The 21,277-nt window shown below is 46.0% G+C and overlaps 1 protein-coding gene across 4 annotated transcripts in view; it reads left to right on the forward strand.

Annotated features, from left to right (window-relative positions):
• MID1 (midline 1) overlaps positions 1-7,039 on the forward strand; it is a 338,502-nt gene extending 331,463 nt beyond the window's left edge. For all 4 annotated transcript variants that reach the window (XM_082717123.1, XM_082717125.1, XM_082717122.1 and 1 more), the window contains exon 10: positions 2,943-7,039. In XM_082717123.1, the coding sequence (XP_082573249.1) occupies positions 2,943-3,291 (349 nt within the window). In that variant the 3' untranslated portion in view covers positions 3,292-7,039. The remainder of the gene's footprint in view (positions 1-2,942) is intronic.
• Positions 7,040-21,277: the final 14,238 nt, after the last annotated feature.

A 21,277-nucleotide genomic window follows, 5' to 3' on the forward strand; every position in this document is an offset into this window, starting at 1 on the left:
CTTTCTCTCCTATACCTATGTCAGCCAGGCAAGAAGGTTTTCTTCTGTTGTGATCCTCACAATTCTCTTGGCCCAGAACATTTTCCTGTTCCAACATCCTGCCAGAGGATGGAGGACAAATCCTTCCGCCCCACTCGGCTCTGGGCCAGATTCGGCATTTACAGTTTTTAGCGGCACTGGGGCAAGATAAAAGCCTGAAGGAAAACACGATGAATTTTTCCAGGTGCAAAGGAGCAAGCATTTCTAGTTAATTAATGTGCTTGTATTAATCTGGGATAGACTCCAGTGTCTAAATAATTACAACTCCATTAATAATTATTTATGATAAATGATACCCGATCATTATGATCTCATTCCCATTGATGAATGGTGAGGGAATTCCAGCAGACCCCTTCAGTTGTATAAACACAGATCGGTATTACCTTGAAAACACCCTCCAGATGTCAAAACCAACTCAGGAGAGGGGGAAAATCTAAAATTAATTGCCACACTTTGGATCTTTACACACCGGATTGTGTCAGCTTCAGAAAACATCTCATGGAGAAAGTAGTTAAACACTTCCTGGGAGGCGTTCGAGGAGAAGGGGTGACCCGCGTGATCAAATGCTTGGGACACCTTGATTTACACCAGCTAATGACACATCCATTTTCTCATGAAATATCGTCCTGACTTTCAATTAACGTGTATGTTATGATCCCTGCAATTGGGGCGTGTTAGCATTGCTCTGAGAAACATAATTTTTATACTTCGTGAATTCTCCAAGTGTCACTGCGTAACTTAATGGAACATTACCTTGTGCCCGCACCTTTCAAGCTCAATGGAAATACGTACATCGTTTTACAGATTAATGATAACATAATGGTATTTTCCTTTGCTTAATGGGCTATGCACGGAGCTATTTTCTTACTCTCTAATGCTGTTAATGTGCACTTGGTGTTTTATGAAATGGTGTTAACTCACCGTGGGTTCACGCGAAGACGACTGGGCCAGAAGTCAAGAGGGGAGGGGCGAGATTCCGGCTTCTGCTCCTAATTGTAACTTTCTCTGTGTTTTCCCTTCGCTACATGAAGGCAGTCATACCTGCCAGCTGCTGCTTCATAGCAGCTTCAGTGAAGGTTCAGATGGGAAATAAAGAGTCAGAGTCCTTTGGTACAAAGTAAAAATGGTGCCCAGAAACAAAAAGGAAACAACACAAACTTGGCTAATTTTGTTAAGCAAATGCAGGTTCCACAGTATCTGAAAAATGGAAATAGTGTCTGCGGGGCATAGGGAACATCGTGGGGGGCCAGTAGTCCAAAAAAAACCTTTCCAAAGTGTCTCTCTGGCTGCTGTCTGGAAAAGAGTGTTTCCCCACCTCTTAGAAGTTCTGGATCTCAGCAAAGCCTTCACAGGGGCAGAACCTGACCCAGCCTCCCACTGGGAAAGGAATCCGGGAAATGCAACCCTAGGATTCTCCCGGGGATGCAGAACCAGATTGGCCAGAAAGAAGAGGGGAGGCCAGGCTGATGGTGGGCAGGCTGGGACACTAGGCTTACCTGAGGATCGAGTCCCTCCTCTTTTTAAATTCAGTGATAGCATGTTCTGTTCGTTTGTCTGTTTTTTTAACACACCACTCTTAAAGTGATTTTATTTTAAATCTAACTTGTTATTTTTTTTTTAAAGAGTGTCATTTTCTCAAAGACCAATGAAGTTGGTTTCCTTTTTTTTTTCTCTGCACTGGGTAAGGGACCCTATGTCAGTATTGGCTTAGACTGGTTTCTGCTCTAACATATTAAAGGTTGAGCTCTGAGTCATTTACTCTTTATTAAAAATGATAGGCTTTGCTTATCTTAATCACCGAAATCCTGCAAATGTTAGGGAGGCATACCTCAGCAGGGTAAAAAGAGATTAAGGAGCTTAGAAGACTGTAGAAAGAATTCTTGACTTTTTTTAGCCATTGAGAGTATATTTGGAGTAACTGGGATATTCAGAATTTTTAAAAATGTAGTAAGAAATGTAATCAGAGGGGCTCTTGGCAGTGATGAATCACATACTTTCTGGTGAGGGACGGGGTTACAGAGCTACATTTGCGGCTTTTTAAGTCATCCTAGGTTCAAATTCTGATTCTGGGACTTCTTAGTTAATGTGACATTCGGCAAAGATAATAAAACAGCAGTTACCCAAGATTACTTGCCGTGCCTTGTGCCCCAGATGTCACACATAATCTTCCCTTTACTCCCCAGAATCACCCTCCGAGATGGACGCTGTCCGTGTCCCTGTGTTGTAGATCTAGGAGAGGACAAGGAACTTACACTGGAAGTGAAAACCATTCTCCACAATTACCTGTTGTAAACTATACTCGAAGTCATGGAAAATGACAGACATGGGGGTCAGCCGAAAAATTCGAAGTAGGTCAGAAGGAGAAGTCTAGGGTTGTGCTATTCAATATGGTAGCCCTGAACCCCATGCAGTTAATTGAAATCATTCAACTTAATTAAAATTAACTAAATTTAAAGTCTGGTTCTTCAGTCTCAACAGGCACAGTTCAAACATGTGGCTCATGGCTACCATACTAAATGGGGCAAAACATTTCACTCATTGCAGAAACTGCTGTGGAACACCACTGGCCTAGAGAATTCATTGTGTGGGCCATGATGCGTGTAAAGAACAAACAAACAAACAAAACCCAAAAGGGAGCGAGACACAAAGTTCTAATTCTCTTGTAATGTCCGAACTAAAAATAGGAATATGAGTTAACACAGCGGTCCATGTCTGCTCACTGTGTCTTTGGGAGGAAGGTGATGAGGGACACTTGTTGTAGGGCCTTCGCCAAGTTTTCACTGAACAACAAGCAGGGAAAACAGCAAATCGTGTTTTCGTGACCACTGAAAACCAGAGAAGAGAGGTAGTGTCCATATGCAACCCGCCTCATGGTTTTTGCCGTCACTGTTTTGTTCGTGCAGGTATGCCATTGGCCTTGCTTACAAATCAGCCCCGAAGCACGAGTGGATTGGGAAGAACTCTGCTTCCTGGGCGCTGTGCCGCTGTCACAACAATTGGGTGGTGAGACACAACAGCAAGGAAACCCCCATCGAGCCAGCCCCCCACCTCCGGCGCGTCGGCATCCTGCTGGACTATGACAATGGTTCCATCGCCTTCTATGATGCTTTGAACTCCATCCACCTCTACACCTTCGACATCACCTTCTCGCAGCCTGTGTGCCCCACCTTCACAGTGTGGAACAAGTGCTTGACCATTATAACTGGCCTTCCCATCCCAGACCATCTGGACTGCACGGAGCAGCTACCATGAGCACCTGGCCACGGGGAGCTGCTTTCTGGGGAACACAAAGGGTCGTGGCCACCATTTCAGGGACAGAGAAAGCACAGGCTTCCAGAGTGATTAAATGTCGCCAAAAAGTGTCCAGAAATATCAGCTAGGATAGGACTCGAAATAGGCGATTCTCCCCTTTTACTGTCTTTTGTATTAAGTACACGCTTTAATAATTTCTTCAAATTTTTCCTGTATTTGCAGGAAAATTTATAGATTATTTATAAAAGAAACATAACCGGAATTACAACTCTTAGACATTATTTGATTTTGCACATTAAGAGGCCCAGAAGTTTACCAGCTCTTTTCAACAAACTTTGTGTCATCACGGTCTGTGGGCTTGAGGAAAAAAAAAATCTTTTATAGTTTTGTATGCTTATTCACCTCCTCACATCATCGTATCTCATACTGATCCCACCGTGGGTCCTGTTGCCTCGACAGTGCGTAACAGAATATGCAGTTACCTTAAAAATAAAAAATAGTTTCGAACCTGGTAGGGCAGCAAACGGGCTTTCTTAGTCTGCTTTATTTTGAAGTGTTTTCAGTGTGATGTCAAAACCGTCTTGGATCAAGAGAGAGATTGGAAAGAATTAACTTGGGAATCTGCCATGGCCCAATCTTTAATCGCCCTCTGATGGCTGGTGGGGTCACATTGGACAGAAAGGTTCTGAAGCCTTTGGCCACGTGTGACCTCACCCTTCCCAGGATTCAGGGTTCTGGGAGAACATTAAGAATGAGCTTGCCATTAAAAATAGTCACTTTGAATCCTACTGATGATTCAAAACGTCATAGGCTGATTTGTCTTTGATCGGCAGTAAGATTCTTTTTCATGACCTAAATGTATTTTGTTCTTCCTTTTAATAGTTTCTTTAGGCCTGTGACATCGCTTACTACATTTAATAGCTGTCCTGTCTCCCTCTCCCCCAAATCATTCTTCTTTTGTTGCTGGGGATGAGGAAATTAACGTTTTCTGTTACAAATGGTAGTACCACTTTGAATTGACTTAGCTCTCCAGGACATCAACATGGGGCCCTGACTGTCTCTACCACGTCCAGATATGACTCACCCCCAAATACTTAATATTTATGAGTTGGTAATGACAAGAGACGTTGCATAAAGTACTCTTTACTAGTATATGTGCCTCAAAAGTTATAAACAGACTTTTATTAAACACATCTCGAAAGATGTAGAGGTCCCTCTGTATTCTAGTATAGTTCACCATAGAATTGTAAAACAAAAAACAAAAACAAAAAAACAAAAAAAGAACAAAACAAAACAAAAAAAAACCCCAAAAAGTCAAACTCACTATCCCCATGCTGGAACCCGCTCATAGAACCTGCTAACAGAATGTCAGGTGGGATTCTGGGCCTGCTGATCTGGTAAAATGGAATGGTCCATGAAGCAAGGCTTTCATAAGCAACCCTTGGACTTGGACCGGGAATCCAGCATTGGTTCTATCTTGACGAAGGGTGTGACATCTGTAAGTCATTTCATCTACTAAAATATTTATCTGAGCTACTGAGTTGGCCATTTTGACTGAACGGACTGATGGATTTAGGCATTGTTTTTAGCAATTTTGTTTTTAACCAAATCAACACATTATCTCCCTGAGATCCGTCCATAGACCCGCTGTTTCCGCACGGCGCTGTGTGAGCCCCAGCCTAGACCCATGGGCTGCGTCACGCCTGCTTCTGTCCTCTTCACCCCCAGAAGCTCTCCTTTTTCTTAACAGATAGAGTTTATATATTTACTATATTATTTATACCCAGATGAATATTTTGATAGCTACTTAGGACAGTTCCACATTTAAAAGATGGACACCTCAATGGAAAAAAGTTAATCATTCTCTGGAAACTTTTTTTTTTTTTTTTACGGTATAAAAACAATGTGTATTTGCCTTCCCTGAACGAACTAAAAGGGTTGTAATTTTTACATACTGTTTTTGGTAGCTGGATAACGGATATTTTAATGCACTTTGTACACTAACAGGTTTTAAATAAAAGGGTCTAAAACTCAGCTTCTGAGTTTTTTAAAATCATGGTTGCCAGGTACCAGTAAACGCTACAGTTTGCCTTATGATGTTAATGTAAAGCATTTACAAGGACAATATTTCCATGAATATAATGTTTTTCAGTACAAAGAAGTTACTACTCGAATTTTCACTGCAAGCCATTTAGTTTTTGTTTTGGCTATTTTTATAAGGACAAGAGGGATCATGTTATAATTTGGTTGTGGAAGTATCACTCTTTGCTAACTTAAAAACCTTGTGGATAGCAGCAGTTACTATTTCCATGTTGTCATATTTACAAGAAAATATGTATATGGTGAAAGGCCACAGTGTTTACCTTCATTACTGTAATGATGTAGAAAAGATTTCCATGTGGATTTTTTTTTTAAGTCTAAAAAATACACGCCATAAACATCTGCTGCAGTACAATTCTTTTAAGTGGACTGGGGTCACAGTATTTTGTTTTCGAGGTCCTGACTTCACAGGAAGCATTGCGACACAGGGGGAAAAGAGATGGCAGTGCCAGTTACATTAATACAGCCAAATTGATGTGGCACCAACCAAGGCTGCCAGGTCTGATGTCGTGCGTGTGTGAAGAGGGCTGTTGCCATCTTGAAATTCTGCGTAATATTTGAATGGGGGCCTGCACCCTTCGTTTTGCGCTGGGCCCCCAAAATTCTATAGCCAGTCCTCATAACAGAACTCAGAAACAGGGTACTTCTCTTCCTGGTGGATACAAATGAAGAAACCTGGATCCAACGTCAAGAGTGGCTGGCCGAGTAATTCAAGTAGGAATCCAAATGGATTAAAAGGAGAATGGCATGGGTGAAGATGTTCTTCCCAGCTTGAAAGAAAAGAAAAGAAAAGAAAAGACTTCAAAAACTGACTGCAAATGTTGGTGAGGATGTCTGCTGGAGAAGAGGAAATGGCCTGATGGCGCATGCGCTAGTTGATCGCGGTACTGAGATAACTGACCCTAAGCTTCCCAAGAACTGAACCAGCGCTGTCCGGTGAACGGGGGATTCCCTTTCGGCTCCACGCACCTATGCGGTGCCTGAAGAGAGACACACGTGCACACTCGCCTACCGGTGCTGTTGGTGTTGGGAAGTTGATGATCTGGTCTGCCCTTACCAAATGTTAAAAAGGAGACAAAGACCACGATGTTGGGGGCAGGGGGATGTGTTTGAAATTGTGTTTCTCAGCAAGGGGCGATTTGGCAATGTCTGGGAGAGGGTGCTGTTGGCATCTAGTGGGTACAGACCAGGGATGTTGCTCAACAGCATCCGGGCAAAATATCAGTGGTGCTGCGAGGGGGGAAACTTGCTCTTTGGGGCTCTTCAAAACTCTCACAAATAATGTTTTACTGTTCCTGTCATTGGTTCAATGCCCGAGAGCGAAAGAAAAGGGGACACCACTGCAAAACCTTCACTGCGGTGGCTCCTTCACTTTAAAAAATATATATATTTACAAAACCATGGTAAAAGCCTGGAATCTGGAAAGCAGTCCCAGCCCGTGTCCGTGGGAATGCGGGGCTCGGCATCCACAAGAATGTGGGTGCGATCGGCTTAGCTGGAAATGCCCAGCCGACTCTGTAGGCCGCTCCTTTCAGCCCAACAAACGCAGCCCCTGGTACTTGCATCAGGCTGCCACGCCCTCGGTCCTGACTGCTCTGGCCATTGCTGTTGCTTTCTAGTTCAAAATAAAATCCTTTTTGTGGTTCCATGGCCCTCCGTGTCGCCTCTCTCTGTTGCCTTTTCATCTTTGTGTGTTTTCACGCTCATTGTTTCCACCCGTATTTATTCACCATCTGCCGGACTTTTTGAACTACTTTGTGACCTAGAACGTTTCCTTTTAATCCGCAAACCCCGACCAACTATCCCACTTCTCTCCATTCAGAACACAGTTACTAAGCTCCAAAACAGTCCTTAGGAAATTTTTTTAAAAAGAAAAAAAAACAATAAAGGAAACCTACACATGAGTGGAGATCCAGAACAAGAATGACTTGATTTTGAGTCTTCTAGAAGGCTTGGAAGAGGTGAGGACAAGGGGGGCTGGAGCAGAGGAGTGAGGCTTTTCACAGTGGAGGCTGCTACACGCCCAGTGGCCAGCCCATAAGTCTATCCCTGACCGCATCCTGTGGCTCCCGGGACTTGACTTTCGTTAGCGGTACAAGCCCTTTCAATGGAAGTCCGCGTGCTGCAGAGTGGCCGTGGGTCTGCAGCGCCAGCACCACCTGCGAGCTGGCGAGTAATGCCCGTTCTCCAGCCCTACCCCCCCCCCCGACCTCCTCATCAGCATCTCCGGGCGCTGGGCCAGCAGTGAATTCGAAGAGGCCCTCCGGGGGGACGGGGGGGACGGGGATGCTGGCAAAGGTTTGCGAAGCTCAGCTCGGGAGGGCTTTATCCGGTCCCCTATCCCCTTTGAAAATGCACTTACAGCCTGCTTTAGAGGCAGCATGATGTAAGGCGGTCATTCGTAACCCGGCAGAGCATTAAAATAGCCTTGTTTACAAATGCTGATTCCTGGGTCCCCTGCTGGCAGATCAGGGCTGAAAGAAGGTTTCGAGGGTGGCCCAGCACCCTATCCTGTTGACTGAACAGATTCTAAAGTGCCGCCAGTGAATTATTTGGGGGTTTTGCAGGGCAAACTCTGCAGTAACTGCTGCAGTCCGCAGCTATGGAATGAAAGCAGCCCTAGAGAATATGTAAATGAATGGGTGAGTCTGGGTTCCAATAAAACTTTATTTGCAAAAACAGGCCTGGCGCTGCCTTTGGCCCTCAGCATCCTTTTGCTGCCTGCTGCGGTATCAGATCCAGTACTCAACTCACACGGTGCATTCACCACCCTGAGGGCTCGGCGGCGTGGCTCTGGGCCTCTTAGCTCTCAAGTCCTTTCCACCTTTGAATTACATCAATTCTGAAAGCACAGAACTCGTGGAGTGCGCGTGGAGTCACCAAGTGCTTAAGACAGGGCCACTCAAAGGTTATTAGAAGATTCTTTCAATCGGTAGAGTAGGGCGTGTCAGTTCTAATGATTAGCGTTCCCTCTTCCATAATTTTGACTTGAATCAGCCCTTCTCATAAGTGACAGGTGTGGAAAATAGATTCCCTTTAATAAGAGTTTTGAAGTACATTTAATTTGAACTTTTGAAACTGAACAGACAGCGCTGTAATTAATCACCTTTCAAAGTCAGCTTGAAGGGCATGCCAGACACTCCAGAGAGTGGCCCGCATCTTCCTCTTTTTTAAGTTATTATTTTTAAAAATACACAAGCAGACATGCTGAAGAAGATAGTTGCTTGTGATGCTAGTAGGAGCATAAAAAGGGAGACGTGTGCAGCTTACAAAGTCCTCCCTTGAGTATCATTCTTGTGTGGGATGCACATTCAAGAACAAAATTAAAAAATGGGGTTAAGGCCTTATGGAAAACTTTTCTTGTAGCTGTCCTATCTTAACATGGGCGATTTATGGAGAGGAATTCAGGTCTCCCTTTGGATCTTTTTCAGCCATGTTCTCCTGGGAGAATTATAAAAGCATGATTAAACAGGAAGTATAGCAATTAACAGACAAATGTGTCATGGCCAAAACCCAATTACTAATTAAGGAGAGACACAGAAAAAATGATTTAATGAACATTGGTGCTTTTGCACGGTCTGTTTATTCTCAAAGCTTAATTTTTGATTATGGTCATTAAAAGGTATTCAATTTCAGTGAAATATTTCAGTTAATAAAGCTCACAACTTCCCCAGTCTTATTTTCCCTCCAGCTTCTGCCCTCTCGCGCCTCCTATTTTCTGTCAAGCTTCTCACAGGGTGGCTCAGATGTTCCATTTCTAAGAAATCAGAGAGGGAGATAAACCATGAGAGACTCTGGACTCCGGGAAACAAGCCAAGGGTCACAGGCGGGAGGGGGTTGGGGGGCCAAGGTACCCAGGTGATGGGTATTAAGGGGGGCATGTGTTGTGATGAGCGCTGAGCGTTATATGTAACTAATGAACCACTGAACACATCAAAAACTAATGCCGTATTATATGTTGGCTAACTGAACATGAGAAAAAAAATAATTTAAAGAATCAAAAAAACCCAAAATGTTCATTTCTGTTTCCTCACCTCTCGGCAGACCTCCCCACGCTCCGTCAGGCATTCAGGGCGTCCGCTCTACCAAACCGCGGGCGCTGACGTCGGAAACATGCTGCGTCAATGCCAACGTCCTTACACATTTGATTGACCTCATCTTGACGTACAGCAGCTCTTGAGATGTTGGCAGCTTCTTTTTAATCCCTCCCTATGCGACGCCATCCATGCCACCTCCTCTGGCACCATTTTGTGCAGAAGCCTCCCCAGCCTCAGTGTCTCCATCTGATTTCTCGGCTACCTCAGCCCCTCATGTTGGCCTGCTTATGTGGTCATCTCTTTCGGACATCTGAAGGGCACCTCAAACTCCACATGTCCAAAACCGTGCTCATGCTCTCTCCCCGAAAACTTGCCTCATCCAACCGGTTTCATGAACCCCCCCAAACCACAGGTTCATGTCCGGTGCCCTCTTTACCCTCCATGTCCCATCCATCACCAAATCCTGATGATTTTGTCTCTTAAGTATCTCTCTAATCCTCTCTCCGTCTGCACACAACCTCCAAGTCCAAGTCCAAGCTTCCTGATCTCTTACTCTACAGCTGACTTAACGGGCTAACTGGTCTACCTCTAACTCCACACTGCACCGCGCCCCCCAGAGGACGCAGCAGCCAAGGTAATCCTGAAATTGGGTCACATCACACTCAGCCCCTCACACTCCTCCCGCCATTCTCACCCCCCACTCCTGACCCCCACCCCTCGTAGGTTGACTTTAAAACTTTTGGCTCACCTGGGTGGCTCAGTGGGTTCAAGCCTCTGCCTTCGGCTCAGGTCAGGATCCCAGGATGCTGGGATCGAGCCCCACATCGGCCTCTCTGCTCAGCGGGGAGCCTGCTTCCCTTCCTCTCTCTGCCTGCCTCTCTGCCTACTTGTGATCTCTGTCTGTCAAATAAATAAAATCTTTAAAAAACAAACAAATAAACAAACAAAACTTTCCCTGAAGCTCTCATGCAATTCCCGTAAGATTCTCCACGGTCCCTGTGTATTTCCCCGGTGCCATCTTGGAACACCCTCCCCTTAGTCTCTGCATTCTGGTCACACCGGCACAGAGCTTTACTCCCCTCACCTTCTTCCCTACCACTAACGTTTCAGATTACTTCTCAAGCCTCATTTCCCCATGACTCTTACCCCGATCCCCCTGTCTGAGCCAAACTCCCCTAATCTCATAAAGCAATTCCTAACATTTGTCACAGTTGGAAGTTAGCATGTATTTAAGTTTCATTTACTAATTCTGTTCCTTTCCCCCCACCTCACTAGACTGTAATATCCCCGAAGTCTGAGGCCAAGACTCGCTTAGTTCAATGTTTGCCATGTAGTATGTCCTCAGTAAATATAGAGTAGAATTCTGATTTCTCATGAGTGTGTTCTACTAGAAACTTTCTCTTGAACCTATAACATCCACTATTCTCTCTTTTAAAAATTTTTTATTTTAATTCAATTTAGTCGATATATAGTGTATTACTAGTTTCAGGGGTAGAACTTAGTGATTCATCAGATGCATATAAAAGCTACTGATCATTCCATCCTGTGCCCATCACTCAGTTACCCTGTCCCCGACCCACCCCACCTCCAGAAACCCTCAGTTTTCTCCTAGAGTTAAGAGTCTCATGGTTTGCCTCCCTCTCTGTTTTTCTCTTATATTATTTTTCTTTCCCTTCCCCTATGTTCATCTGTTTTGTTTCTTAAATGCCACATATGAGTGATATCATATGGTATGTGTCTTCCTCTGGTTGACTTATTTTGCCTAGCATAATACCCTCTAGTTCCACATCGTTGCAAATGACAAGATTTTGTTCTTTTTGATGGCTGAGTAATATTCCACTGTCTGTGTCTGTGTGTGTGGGTGCACATGTGCACCCACACACACCGCATCTTCTTTATCCATTCATCTGTTGATGGACATCTGTGCTCTTTCCATGTTTTGGCTGTTGTGGACATTGCTGTTGTAACATTGGGGTCCGTGTGCCCCTTTGAGTCACTATTGTTATATCCTTTGGATAAATACCTAGCAGTGCAATTGCCTTGTCATAGCTAGCTCTATTTTTTAACTTTTGAAGAACCTCCATACCATTTTCCAGAGTGGCTGCACAAGCTTGCATTCCCACCAACACTGTAAGAAGGTTCCCCTTTCTCCACATCCTCTCCAACACCTGTTGTTTCCTGACTTGTTCATTTTAGCCATTCTGACCCATGTAAGGTGGGATCTCATTGTGGTTTTAATTTATATTGCCCTGATGCCGAGTGATGTTGAACATAAGAGCTGGTATCCAAAATCTATAAAGAACTCATCAAACTCAACACCCCCCAAAAACCAAAAAATCCACTTAAGAAATGGGCAGAAGACATGAACAGACATTTCTCCAAAGAAGACCTACAAATGGCTAACAGATACACTATTCTCTTCTTAAAAGACTTACCTTAAAAAAAAAGAGTCCTTTGTATTTGCAGAAACCACAAACAGTACAGAATAAAAAATCACATCAAAATGAAAGCTAGAAAATCTACCTTCTAGCAAATTCCATCCTCTCTTTATAGTGACCACAAATAATCAGCAAAAATAAAACCTTCAATTTGGGCAAGTAAATCGCCCATCCGTGTCTCCTGTACCATCCTGCCCAGCTCCTGTCCCTGTGTTGTAAGTCTGCGGTTGTACTGATGTATGTCTCACTTGCCAGCTCAGCTCATCCCACACTCCAAGACAATCCGGATGCAAATAAAATGGGCTCCGAGGTATCACTGTGGACCTAAGCCTTGGAGAAGGTCCCCTCTGACCTCGGTGCCCCATCTCCTCTGTACTTCCACCCAACTTCCCAGAAAGCACAGTCTCTACGCCCTTCCACGGTGTCACAAGAGTCCCCGCCTCCTTCCTCATGGCACCCGGTAGCTGGGCTCTCCGTCCTTGTCCTCCCTCGACATGCTCTCTGGTGCCTACACTGAATTTCCCAGGCAGGCAGAAGCCCTCCACGTGGAGTTTCACCCAATGCCTGCCTGGCCTGCTTATTCTGCTTGGTCTCACATCACCGACGGGGTGCTCCTGCCTGCTTCTTTGTATGGGCTGATTTCTCTGGTTTCATTACCTCAGATTCTCCTCCCGTGTTCCCAGCTCTGCTACCACCCAGCCCCTTTAAAAGAACTGGTCACGGGGCGCCTGGGTGGCTCAGTGGGTTAAGCCCCTGCCTTCAGCTCAGGTCATGATCCCAGGGTCCTGGGATCGAGTCCCGCATTGGGCTCTCTGCTCAGCGGGGAGCCCGATTCCTCCTCTCTCTATCTGCCTGCCTCTCTGCCTACGTGTGAGCTCTCTGTGTCAAATAAATAAATAAATAAATAAATCTTTAAAAATGAAATAAATAAATAAAAATAAATAAAAGAACTGATCATGTCCCTATTTCCCAAAGACCGTAGATCAAGAGCCATGCCAGGCTCAGCCCTCCTACGCCATAACCACTCTATAAGAAACTCATTTTCAGTGAGAAAGACAGAGATGGGTAAAAGTGCCGGGATGGCCAACGAGGTCGCGTGGAGCCCTGCAGTAGCTATAGTAACAGCAAAGTCGACTTCCAAGCAAGGAACCTTTCCTGGGAGGCGGCGTGTTTAATAGGCAAAGATTCTTACTTTCTTTCCCTCCTGTGCCCATTTTCTCTTTCCCCGACCAGAGAGCGAGAGCGAGAGCAAAGACAGGGTCAGCTGGGGCAAGCAAGGCCCGGCGTCGGGAAATCTGAAATAGGCCCATCCCGAACCGAGCTGGCTGTGCAGCCCTGCGGTCGGGTCCGTGGCTTTTCGGAGTCTGTTGTCAGCACCCGACGAGTAAGTTACCGCAGATGATGACAGAGACGAATATTCTCGCTTTCGATCCCCATGTCAAGCCTCGGGTGAGTCCGTTCTTGGGGAGGCCCGTTCAGAAGCAGCCAGAGACCCAGACAAGAATAAACGTCCAGCCTGAAGCCCGGAACAAGGAGCCCCACCAAAGCCTCCGACCCCCGGCCCCCGGGGAGCCGGTGCGCACAGACAGGGGTGGGGGTGTCCACGCGGCAGCATCTGTTATCGGTTGCCTCTGGCTCCCTCCCCGCATTCCAGGCCTGGCGCGCAGGACATCCTGAAACGGAGACGGCTGCTGTTGCGGGGGGACGTTTGAAACCTTCCAATGATTGACTGGAAGCCGACGTGCAGGGCATGAACCCTGAACCCCGGAGTTCACGGGGGCCCACCAGCCTGCAGAGCCCAAGCCCTTGATGCCGCCGGACAGGCAGTTCTCATTAAGCAATGCCGTGGGACCTGGTGGCAAAACCGTCAGGCCGCCTGCACTGCACACGCCACCCCCCGCCCCGCCACCCCCCTACCCTCAGGTTCCATTTCTAAGCCCTGAGGTGCCGGTATTTTTAACATTTCCCAGTCAGTCCATCTTTTCTTGGCAGCACTGGTCCAGCAGTGCTAACATTTGTTGAGCAGGGGATGAGGTACACTCGTCCTCACACATGGCCATGTGGGAAACATCCCAGGCACGGAGGGCGGCCCAGGGAGTCAGGCCCAAGAGAAGCTTCTGGACCATCACAGGAGTGCCACTCCGAGCTTCTGTCTGAATGAATTGGGAGAGTGACTGCACACGCCGGGCCAGCCGACTTGCAAAGGCAGCTCCTCCTTCCAGAAGCTTTTGCCCTTGAAACCAGGAAGTCCTCAGGGGACAGCTCTGATTGGACAAAAAGCCCACCCAGCTCGCGACAGCACCCGAGACACAAACGTGGAACAGTTCTTCATGCCGTCAGACGCAGCCGTCAGAATCATCCCCAGCGCGGAATGGCCAGGCTTCACGTTGCAGAACAACTGGGCTGCGGGGCGATTGACGTCATGTCACCTTCAGAGTTCTGGAAGGAAGCAGAGTGGCCGAGTGCTCACATGCCTTGTGAGCTGGGGGAAAGTGAGGAAGTTGTTCATTCTTGCTAATTACAGTCTGGGTGTCAAGGTCTCCTTTTCAGTTTAGGCAGGACATTATGAAATTCGTTTGCCTACGTATTTGGGGTCTGATGAGATTGCCGAGTACAATCTTGTACCTTCATGGAGACAAAGGACAGGAAAGCCGGTCTCTGTTGGATGTTTTTTCCTTAAACGCTTCTTCGTCCTGTCCCTTGTTCTGTGGCTAGTCTTTGGATGCCTGCTTTCACCGGCGCTCAGTCCTTCCTCTAGCTGTCCCTTCTTGAAAGCGGTAGTTCCCCACCTTGGCGCTGTGGACATTTGGGGCAAGACAATTCTTTGTCGGGGGGCTGTCCTCTGCGTTGTGGGATGCTCAGTCACATCCCTGCTTTTGGCTCCTCCCAGCTGTGACAACCAAATGTATCTCTGGACACTGCCAAATGTCCCCTGGAGGGGACAGTCACTCCTGTTTGAGAACTGCTGGCCTAGACCAGTGCTTCAATAGTAACATCGACATCACATGATTATAACATTCTAATGTCACATATGTTCTTTCAAGATACCATTCCTTCTGTCCACAGGACCTTCTCATGTCACCTTCCTACAATGTTCTATCCCTTCCTCTCTGCTCCCAAGCCACTGCGTCACTTGCGGGGTGACTGTCAATAATGTGGCCATCACCCTGCTCATGGGTCAACGTCCCCGGTGTGCGCAGGCTGCTGTCAGTAAAGTCAGGAGAGAGCGAGGCAGGAATGTGGGAAGAAGAAACACTTCCAGCTTCTCCCTGGATCTGGGAGCTGCCAATAACCACACACCCAGGAGATCTGATTTGAGGTATCTGTGGAATTCAGATAGAAGGAATTTTTGTACACTTGCTGATAATATTATACAGATTACTATTTACAAAAAAAAAAGGAGTGAAGTGACAATGTGAGTTTTAAAAGATACTTGAAAGGAATTTACTTAAGTTCTCATGATATTTCTCTGCATTGCAAAAATGGATTATTTCTGAGTAGCCCAGGAAATCCTGGCCCCTCACCGTCTACATCAGACCTCCAGGGAAGACCCTGCCCCCCGTCGCGGCCACACCATCGCTCTGTTGTCCTTACATTAAGCCTCTCTTCCCAAGGCTAACTTGAAAGAATAGTTTTGGGTTTCTGGTTTTGTTTTCTTTTTGCTACCAGCTGGAAATGTATTCTACAGAGAATATAGGGGGCCGCTTTTTGAAAGAATATGGCAACCCCAAAACCTACCATATTTTCTCTTTCCTTCCTTTCTTCCTTCCCTACGCGATTCAGGAGAATCCACAAATTTCTGCCTTTCTTCCCCTGGTGGATTTTTTTCTTCTCTCAGGACTTAAGCTCCCTGAAGGTGGGCATTGTGTTTGTTATCTTTTCTTATCTCTGGTGCACAAAGCAGTCGCAGTCGCTAGTTTGGTGCATATCTCCAGTGGATGTTTGCTACCAAAAGGAAGGAAGAGAGGGTTTGGGGGAGGGAAGGAAGGAGCGAAAGAGGGAGGAAGAAAAATTGAAGGAAAAGAAACAAGAAAAGCAGGGAGGATGTCGGTGTTAGATTTATGTAGGACGTACTGTTTCAAGATCGAAAGAATCACATAACTGTTGCTTGGTTTCACCTGCTCTCACGGGCCGCCATATTGCCCAGAAGTGAGTCGTGCTTCTGGCCTCCAGCATCTCATGCAGAACAGAAAGAAGCAATGTGTGGGTTTAGATGATCTAAGAGATCCGATTGAATGAAAAGTGACAGCGAGAGAAAATAAGCAACTGTAACTAGTCAACAGATGCCCACATTTTCGAGTTACACACATTTCCATTAACTAATATTAGACAGGAGGACAGAGCTTCCGCTATGGAGCCATGAAAGACAAACAGAATGAGAATGAAAGAACAGGCTTCAAAGTCTTCCAATCCATTCCCATGCCCTTCAAGCAAAGCAAAACAAAACAAAACAAAAACCTTTTAATTTTCCTTATCTACAGACTTTTGATGGCAACTCCACTTCTTGAAAGGTCCTCTTGATACCACATCAAGTTTTCAGCTCTCAAATTTAGTCCGTTTTCTCCAGTCTGGTCATGTGTATCGATTGAAGAAAATTGTGAACACTATCAAAGGGTACGAGGGAAAAAGCAAAGCAAGATAAATGCCCCCGGTGTTCCAGGAATCATTTAATCAATGAAATATCTCATTTCTGAAAAAAAATTCATTTCTACTACATGTGGCTGGGTGGATCATTTTGCCTCTACATCCTGACTCAAGCCCTAATTCTGAATTCACCATTAATGAGAAGTGTTGTATATTTTTGAAGTGTGTTTAAGTCTTCTATTAGGACATGGGCCAAAAGGCAAGGTTCTCCAACTCATTAACCTGCTCCATAAACTTTAAACCGCTGTTTCCTACGGGAGGAAAACAGACGTGGGGATAGAGTTACTATTCTAATTCTTCCTTCTATTTCAAGACCGGTTTATCCCCATTTCATCTGAATGAAAATTGCTTGAGAACGTTTCCTCCCTTGTGCAATAAGCGGCTTAACAATTTAATTCTGGTTAAGAAATCCGATTGCTTCCATCGGTCAAAGATCCAGAAGCCAAACAAAAATTAAGAACCAAAGGAAATGCGCCCTGATGGCGTCGAGAGTCCCACGGAGGGCGCTGCCAATCAGCGGGCCGGATCGACCCTTCCGACCTTGTAACTCTGAGCCGAGCTACCTCTGGCTTCGGCAGTGGGAAGGAGGAAGGAGTGTGGTCACGGCGCCGTGTTTGCCCACAACCTTCTCCCAGCCATTTCCTTCCCAATGAGGAAAGGGAGCCTTCGGGTTCAGTGTGTATGAGTTTCATTTGTTTTTCCACTTCAGGATTATGATCTTTGGCTGGGAATTTGGGAATTCTGCTTCTGCAGGCCTCAGCCTGAAAGCCATCACTTCTCCCAACTTCTCTAGGCAGGAGCTGGCGTCCAGGCTTCCAGACGGCTCGCAGCCAGGGGTCTCTGCTCTGCTCAGGGAAGCCTGCTCAGAGAGGGGGGCCGTTTCCCCGGGGCTGGGCCCACGCCCACATTCTAATGACAGGCTGGAGCCAAGTGCCTTTGCTGATTGGGAAAGCTACATGCTTGCTTGGGGCTTTTTAGTCATAAAAAGCCTTTGCAGGCATTGTTCCCGAGCTGTTTCCACCTTGGCCTTGGGATCCTGAGCTAAATAGTCTGCACACTGTTATCAATGGTCAAAATACCCCACCAGTGTTATTGTAGGGCTCTCCGGTGTGGTCTGACCTTGCACAGAATCAATAAAAAACATAACCTCTGTCTTGAAGACCCTGTACCCTGAAAGGCTGGCAAAAGCATATGCAGATATGAAAGCCGACAATCAATCATCGACAAACATCTGAAACGTAGTAAAACCTTGTTAATCCACTGTTGCCGATCCCAAATAGCATGTAATTCAAAGCAACTGCTGTTCCTGTCCTCCATTGTTCTTTCATGGAAATATGACATAACTCAAAACTGGCGATGGGATGTTTCTTTTTCCAGGTCCCTGGCATTTCAAATGTTCTAATTGTATATGCACCGTTAAGTAATGATTTTCCTACGTCCACCAATTGAGTTCTCTCTGAGAAGTTTCACCGTTGCGACTCCAAGGCAGTCGTGTCTGATCAGAAAGCCAAGGCTCCGATTGTCTCAAGAAATTAATACCAGCTAGAAATCCAAGCGTGGATTAGCGACTCCATTTTTTTTTAAAAGGAATTTGTATCTGATTTTAAAAATGATACATGTTTATCGCAGAAAGTTCCAATTTAAAGAGTAACACAGAGGAAAACAAAAAATACACCCATGACCCCACATGCAGCAGAAACGCTGGTTTATTGACCTCAAGGTTATGGAGATGTTGATCCCGAAGAGATGAGCAGAAGGAGGGAGGCAGACACAGACAGAGAGAAAGAGACTCCTTCTCCTTTATGATTTGCTCCTTTCATTTATACTAATTTGGATCCAAAGCAAAGAATCAAGCCAGCCACGGCTGCCAATATCGTAATGAACTCTCTTTTCCATGAAACAGGATTCATGGTAAAGCAGACGCAGCTCCCATTTTAATTCCTGAAGTAAAAAGAAACTCACGACAAGATGGCCTCCTGCAGGAAGTGACGACACGGGCTAAGCCCCAAGGACAAGTCTGTATGCACAATGCTGCTCTGGGGACATTGAGTTCAACCAGGGGTTCTCAACTTTTGGTGATTTTGTCCTGCGGGTGACACTGGCAGTGTCTAGAGACCAAAAAAAGTTCTTGGGTGGGGGCCATGCTACGGGCACCTGGTGGGGGGGGGGACCAGGGATGCTGCCAGCTATCTGGGGGGGTGCACTGGGCGCCCCTCACAGCAGAGTGTGGTCCAGTCCCAAGGTCACCAGCACTGAGGGTGAGGAACTTGGGGTTAAACTCATTGCATCTTCATCCACAGAGAGTCACAACCTAAGGGGCTACGTGGCTGCAGAGTCAACAAGAGACCAAACCGCCTGTGCTTCCTGTGATTCAGTGCGTGGAAGGATATTCCGTCAGCCGAGCACAGTTTAAAAGCTCTGCTGTGAAGACAAAACGAATAAAAGAGTTTAGTGCCTGGCACTTCGTTTGTGGCTCCAGAAATGGTCACTATGGTCATTGTGGGCTAACCCCAGTGACTTCTGACACGTGGCTTCTAAACTGAGAGGTAGACTTGAGGTGTCCTCGGGCAGCGGATAAGCCGACATAGGGCTCTCGGGCGGGGGGAAAAATGGAGTTATTTCCTTACGAGTTCGTTTGCGTCTAAACCAGAGTAATGCCTCATGTGGCTAGAAGACTTTTTGGGTGTCCGTTGTTTTGTAATCACGGTACAATCAGATGGCCTAAGAAATTCTTCAGGCTCTAGATTGCTTAGCCTTCCCCGATGCTAAGCACCTTCTAATGACAAATGCTAAATGAATTTGTGGTAAATGTTGTACCGATATTCTGTTGAAGAGTTTTTTCCAGCCAAGTAAATCTTTGGCTTTAGAATTCTAGACAGCTATCAGCTGGCTGTGCTTCCCAGCATTAACTAATCACCAGTGAAAAATACAAATGTCATTCACAAATCATATCAAAGACGGGAACAGCTGGAATCAAATTCAAGAGACTGCATCATTTTATCATCTTGACATTAATCATTCTACATGGATAGCCCAGGCAATCTGGAGCAAAGAATTATTTATGTTGCAATATAAACGTTAACCATTTAGGCCTGGGACACTCTCTTCCTTTTCCCTCTGTCCAACCCAGAACAACCCTAGAGACTCAAGTCCGGGGGTTAAACGAAAATGTTTTGTGAAACATTATTTATAAAGTAGCCACAAAAGCTAGGGGGAAAAAAATCCTAATATGTACAAGGCTGAAATGTCTGACCATCCAGATTGGGAGTCAGCAAACTGCTGTCTGTGGGTCCGTGGACCAAACCTGGCCTGCTGCCTGTTTTTCTCTGGCCTGTGAGCTCAGAATGTTTTGGTTGTTTCTTTGTTTGGTTGGTTTTTTTGTTTTATTTTGGTTTGGTTTGGTTTGAGGTTTGGGGTATTTTTTTTTTTTTTTTTGGCTTTGGTTTGGGTTTTGTTGTTGTTTTGTTTTGTTTTGTTTTCAAATTTTTAGAAAGATTTTATTTATTTATTTGGCAGGGAGAGAGAGAACACAAGCAGAGGGGCAGGCAGAGGGAGAGGGAGAAGCAGGCTCCCACTGAACAGAGAGCTCAACTCGGGGATTGATCCCAGGATCCTGGGATCATGACCTGAGCCAAAGACAGAGGCTTAACCCACTGAGCCACCCAGGAACCCTGGTTTTGTTTTACTTTTATACGGTTGGAAAAAATAAAAAGAATAAAAACATGGTGGCAAGTGAAATTTATATGAAATTCACATTTCAGTGCCCAGAAAGAAAGCATCATTGGAACCCAGCCGTCCATTGGCTTACAAGCTGTCTCTGAGACCATACAGATCACAAGTCACAGAATATTTATTACCTGGCCTCCTCCAGAAAAAATCTTGGCCCACCCAGATCTGGGAATCTAGGGACTCAACACTATTTTTTTTCTATGCAATAATTATAAACCTGACCAAGTATCTGTAGGATTTTACCTGCCTCACCCATACGCTGCTTCCCAATAGGACAGCCCTCTGGAATCCTGGGGGGCAGTTACCTCTCCCCTGTTGTGAGTGGTCTCGGTGCAAAAGTAATTCCAACTCCTCCAGCCGACATGTTGGCCTCTTCTGCCTTTGTGTCCCTAAATCTGTGCTTAAGATTTCAGACGCGGGCCTGCCTCCAACGGATTCTTCGTGTATTCACTCGACAAACACCTGGGGAGCAGCTCTCATTTCCCAGGCGCTGCGCTAGGCTCTGCACAAGGTAGGCGAAGTCTTGGTGCCTGTGGAGTGTACCAGTGAGACGGTCACAGAGACGGTCACAGTGGCTGTTTGACAAGGAGTTGGAGAGGTCGGTTGGTGGACATTGGTAGTCAGGAACAACCGTCCCTGGCGAGGCCGTGTGCAATGCCCACTTCCCGTGGACACGGACCCAGAATGGTCATGAGGCCGGTTTTTAGCTCAAAGGAGACATGAAGGCTGGAGATAGAAAACTGGAAGTCACAAGTCCTCGAGGAGAAATGTGAACCCCTGAGCCTCTATGGAGAGGGAGGAGAGGGGTAAGGGAAATGTGATGCCCAGAGAAGCCACAGGAAGAAATGGTTTAAGGGTGAGGAAGGGACTAATGAAGAAAACGTCGGAGGCAGGCCTAGAAGCCGTAGGCTGGGCCTAGGGTCTCATTGCTGGCAGCCCTCACAGACAGAGAAGAAAAGAAATCCCCTCAGCCGAGCACATCTCCTTTCCCCCATTTTCCTGGGACGAGATGTCAGAAGATCTGGATTAATTTCAATA

This window comes from Mustela nivalis (genome assembly GCF_964662115.1).
Source record: "Mustela nivalis genome assembly, chromosome: X".
Classification (NCBI taxonomy): Eukaryota; Metazoa; Chordata; class Mammalia; order Carnivora; family Mustelidae; genus Mustela; species Mustela nivalis.